The sequence below is a fragment of the Bactrocera latifrons genome, unplaced genomic scaffold, assembly GCF_001853355.1.
Source record: "Bactrocera latifrons isolate USDA-ARS-PBARC rearing strain unplaced genomic scaffold, ASM185335v1 scaffold_6, whole genome shotgun sequence".
Classification (NCBI taxonomy): domain Eukaryota; kingdom Metazoa; phylum Arthropoda; class Insecta; order Diptera; family Tephritidae; genus Bactrocera; species Bactrocera latifrons.
Window position 1 is genome coordinate 2575845 of NW_017537267.1, and position 5347 is coordinate 2581191.

At 34.6% G+C, this 5347-nt stretch overlaps 1 protein-coding gene across 1 annotated transcript; it reads left to right on the top strand.

Annotated features, from left to right (window-relative positions):
* The first annotated feature begins 3842 nt into the window (after positions 1-3842).
* LOC108974875 (IQ domain-containing protein G) lies at positions 3843-4961 on the top strand. The gene has a single exon (XM_018942976.1). The coding sequence runs from the start codon at positions 3843-3845 to the stop codon at positions 4959-4961; it is 1119 nt and encodes a 372-aa protein (XP_018798521.1).
* Positions 4962-5347: the final 386 nt, after the last annotated feature.

Consider the following 5347-nt stretch of genomic DNA (forward strand, 5'->3'; position numbering starts at 1 on the left):
TTATTTGTAGGAACGACGAATATCAGATCATAATCAAGTATTTTCATGCAAAACTTTTTCATTTACGAAATTTACTCATTTTACCCTCTTATGCTATAAAAAATGTATCTATTAAGTTTATAATAGCTTGGTTGTCGTTTTTTCTTGTTTAATATTACATTTTCTTTTTGAGATATTCCGCCGTTTTTTATACATATCAATGCATGTTGCAGCTATTGCTTAGCAGCAGTTGTTGGCAATGTCGGCGCCACTGTTGAAAAACTACGCTTTGACAGTTTTCACGTAAAAATAAAATGCTCGCGCATTTTTCACTACATTACGCTCGGTACATGCCCAACAAGCATGTATTTATACACTGAAACACGTACATATGTATTAGTATTTGCGTGAACAGCAACACTCTGCCAAACAAAAGGTGTCAACGTTTTCCATGCAACATGAGCAGCAAATGCGCATGCAACGGAAAAACGTGTGCACAAATTTTTAAAAATTCACACACGCGCTTGTATGTATGTATGTATGTGGCTAGAAGCAGATGTGTTTCATATAAAACATATGCAAAATATGCGACCGCAAACACTCAACCACAGTCCGCCCACTCAATTCGGAAAGTGTTGTGCGCTTAATGAAAAGTGTTTAAAATTTTAAAATGAAGCGTTTTCCCCTTCAAATATGAAAATAATTTCTCTTTTTAGTTTTTTTTAGAAAATGTAACCAAATATAAAGTGAACCGAAATTGAAATTTTTCCATCAACACGTTGTTAGGCTTCAATGCACAAAATATTGTATGATTTCCAAAAAATTTAAAGGAGTAAAAGTGTTGGAGATTTGCGGGCTGTTTTTCATAACGATTTGTTTTTCATGAAAAAATTTACAACTTTTCAATTTTATAATTTTCTCAACTAGCGGAAATTGCTAATCAAATTAATAAAGGGTAATAAGTGCCCGGAAAAAGTGTTAACTAACGGTAAAATAATTGAAAATTAAATTGCGTATATTTGAGAGAAAATTCCCATTACAAAGTTCACAACCATGTATGTGCATACCTAAGAATGAATATATTGAATATTTCAATATATATTGTAAATTTATATATTTCGAAGCAATAAAAAATAACAACACTTTTACTATTACTTTTTGAAATTTTTATTTCACCGTCTTAAACATCAAAGGAAAAATTTTACTTTAACTTTCATACTTATATCGAGCTCGAAATAATTTGTTTATTTCGTTTTTTTTTTTTTTTTGCAATACAAATTTGAGTTTTAAACTCACAATTTACACCGTAATTTATTTATTGTATTGAGATTTGTGGTCAAAATTAACAGCCAACAAACACATAAATAACATTTAAGCTTGTTTTGTGGAGCACATCCCGCCCGTTTTTTTTTTTCGTTACTTGTAACTTACAGATGAGCTCAGATGTGTGTACTCATGGCTCTCTATGAGAGTCACTTAATCACCAGCACGCTATAGTCTTTTCAGGATCAAAATATTTCCAAAAATTATATTTAAATTTAAGACTTCTTGACTACAATTCTCTATTTTCTAAAATATTGGGGTATGAAAAATATATTTCATTCAACTTAATTCACATGTGATAGCAACATTGTTATCGAAATGTGTTTTTGTCAATCTATTTGGTTTCCAATTTTTAAACAGTTGGCAACCCATTTGAAACAATGCATTCATACAGTCAATGACACACAAATAGCACAACCTGAAAGGGGTAAACCCCTAAAGGTACAAAAACTTATAAAAGTGATTATAAAATGTAGAAGTTTATGGACACGGACTCAAATGCAAATGTCTCCATTTTATATTTCAGTATATCCAAATACCGCAACCGGTCTATTTCACCATCTATTCGAACAATTGCCATGAAATCACGGCCCGGGCCATGATACTTCCACGTGCTTAATGTTTTTTGGTTTACCTAAGCTTAATGCTTTTCCATCTGAACCCATCATATACATCTTGATTTCATCGCTCCGAAGCACGTTCCTTCAAAATTTCGCTAGTTTGTTTATGAGAGATTTTGAAAATGCCAGTCAAATTTTGATGCGCGTTTTGACAGGAGCCTGCTAATTCATCCAAAAAGTTGAGCTTCCTTGAATCGTGTTTCTACAAACTATCCTGACGTGTCCACACCATTTTCTTCATTAATTTCGATTATAATTTCTATCGCTGACTTAAAATTATCGGATTTGCTCTCCGTACTATGGTTTTGTCAAGACTGCTATCGGTTGTACAGGTACGTGGTCTGTTCTTTATTGGAATATTTTTTTTAACAGAAGATTGGTATTTTTTGTTGCCTTATATACCATTTTTCGAAAGCATTGCAATATTTCAGCAACTTCGGCAGGTACTTAAAAATATGCTATTTATGTGTCCACTTCAATGGAAACTATACGCAAAGAAAGGATTCTGAATCCTCCCGTCTTTGGTTACTTTTCTTCTCTGTGCATTTATACGATCTGCATTCAATGGAAAATATACGAAACTTAGCTTAGAGCCGCATTTTGCTATCAAAAAATTTAAACGAAATGTTCTAAAAAACATTTATGGTGTGTTAATATAGTATTGATTCCCGCTGTTTCATCTACAAATTTTTAAAAAATCTAAAAAAAAAAAAATTATGGCAGATCTTAAAAACTCTAAGCAGTTAATTTAGGTGTTAACATTTTGTCCCTCCTTGAATGCGCGATCGTGTCGAAGCGGTTGGGACAGTCAACTTCAGCACGTACAACCTTGAACCCATTTTTCTTGAAACTGCATCTTTAAAATCGGCCGACCATTTTATTTCCAGACCATGGCATATTAACTTTATATAATAGAGGAATATGTACTTGTTTACCATTGCAATTTTATTTACAAATAATTCAATATCAATTTTTTGGAAAAAAATTTAATTTACTTAAAAAAATAAACTATGTAAACCTATAAGCTTGTAAAGGCTAAGATCGCATGTTTTATATTCTTAGTTCTTAAAATATGTCATTCCTCGTAGAGGCCTTTTTCAAAAAGGAGATACCGAGGATTTGCCCTGTAATTATTACTTTGTATCAACATAACTTTGCAGAACGTTTATATATAGCCAAATACTTCTAATGAAATTTATAAGTACAAAAAGTTTTAACCATGCAACCTTCACAACATCGCCCGATAGATGCAATTATTTTAATATACAAAGTTTTACATTAATTGGCTTCTTATATGTGTTCCCCAATATTCATCTTTCCATTGTTTCTAAGAGGAATGAGGAAATGCCAATTGGCTTGAAACCTTTTCCCTTTTTTATGAGAGCTTTTATTCACCCTTGGTATATATTATATATTACTTTGACATTCCTCTACAATAAATGAGTATAGTTTAATAGCAGCGCCTCTTTAAGAATAATTATTAACCAGAGTTTTATGTAGCTTTCAGACTAATATAGTTGGGCCTGGCATAAACTGACAGATACCGGCTATTTGAATAGGTTGAAACCGCTGATTACTTAAGAGGGGTTTTTCTTAGGCAGAATAATAGCAAGAAAAATGTATTATCCCATATTATTTTAAACGGCTACTGTCAAAAGAAGTACATATATGTGTATTCCGATCTACATATTTACATTACATATGTTTATATGTTTGTGGATATATTTATTATTTCATTAACATTATATGTTAATAATTTCTCTCTAATAAAAAGAGAAACCACAAACACAGTATTGATTCCTTAGTAACAATCGCCTTGGAAACTGATTTTTATTTACATTCCTTAAATAAGGGTGAAATCTTTAGCTATTCAACAGCTACTAGTGCGAACCACTTAGGCATAACAGTAAACGATTCACAATGAAGCATATCTCACAACTCGAAAACTATGTGCATCCGCCGTTAGAAGCAAAGGCTTTGCGGAAGTTGCTATTATCTGCGGTTTACAACGAAGCAATAACTAAGTTAACAATCTATCAACGTAGTCAGAGAATAAACGCCCGCCGCTGTGAGCCCAAAAAAGAAAGTACGCCGAAATATCAGCAGAACTCACGACGCAGTTCCAAGAAAGAGACACTAAAAACGCTCGATGGCACAGAAAATATGCTCAGTGAAAAAATGTTAAATGAAATAATCCTGGATCAGGAGCTGAGTTTACTGCGTAAAATTTACGGTACCGCGCTTTCAGAACTCGAGTCCGGCTCTATCAGTAATGCTTTTAAAGCGGATGACAGAGATAAAAGTGCTGTTCGGTTAAACGACCAGTTGTACAGGGTAATCGAAGCACAAAAGCCGGACAAAAATGAAGTTGAGCAGGCGTTAGATCTGTTAAACACCAACAAAGAAGCATTCAAAGCGCTCAAAATGCAATTAGCAGAGGAGCAGCAAGCGGCGAAGGAGCGCATAGTGGAACAAGACGACTGCATTGCTACACTACGTCACAATCTGCGTAACGTACGTCTGCTTAACGAACTGGAGCTGCGCTTGGTGCAACGCTGGGAGGAGAATCGCTACACGCAGGCGAGTATTGTCGGCGCTAATGAGGAACGCACATTGCAACAACAAATCGATGACTTACGCCGACGTATTGTGGGTGAAGAGTGCATTATTGTACAAGTGGACAAGTTTAGTGTGAAACAATTTGCGGAGCTAAATGCGAAAATCACCGCCTGGCAGCTAAAGTACGCGCGTGTAATGGAGATCAAATGCACAGAGACGCAGGCGAAAGAGCGTCAAATATTGAAGTTGCAAAAGTCATGGGAACGTCATCGGGAAACGTACGCAGAGCGGCAGAAATTTGTGCGCGATTATTTGGAGGAAAAGGAAGTGGAGCGGCAGTTGTATGAACAACAGATCTACCGTGTGGAATGTGCAGTGCGGCTTCAAGCTTGGTGGCGTGGGCTTATGGTTCGCCGTGGTTTGGGGCCGTTCAAAAAGAAGACCAAAAAGGGCAAGAAGGGAAAGGGTAAAGCAAAATGAACTAAAAGATTTCATTTGATTTGCCCTTGAACGAAAGTTTATGACTTACATTAAATTAAATCAAACTTGCAAAAGCGAAAGTTAAGCTAATTGCCGGGGTTATTTGATGGTAATCATTCACTTCCAACAGCCAAAATGCATTTATAAAGCCTTCAAATGATTGATATTCTGAAGTTCATCTACTGAAATATGTTGACATTTAGGAAATCTCTTTCAAATATGTAATATCGATTGACGTTCAGGGTCTTAAAATCTGGTAAACGTTATAAGCGAAAAACTGATAACAATTATGAGCAAAAACTAAAGCAAATTGATTATTATATAATGATAAAGATCTTTTTAAAGTATATTCTTTAAAATACCAGATCTTGATCAGGTGCTTAATT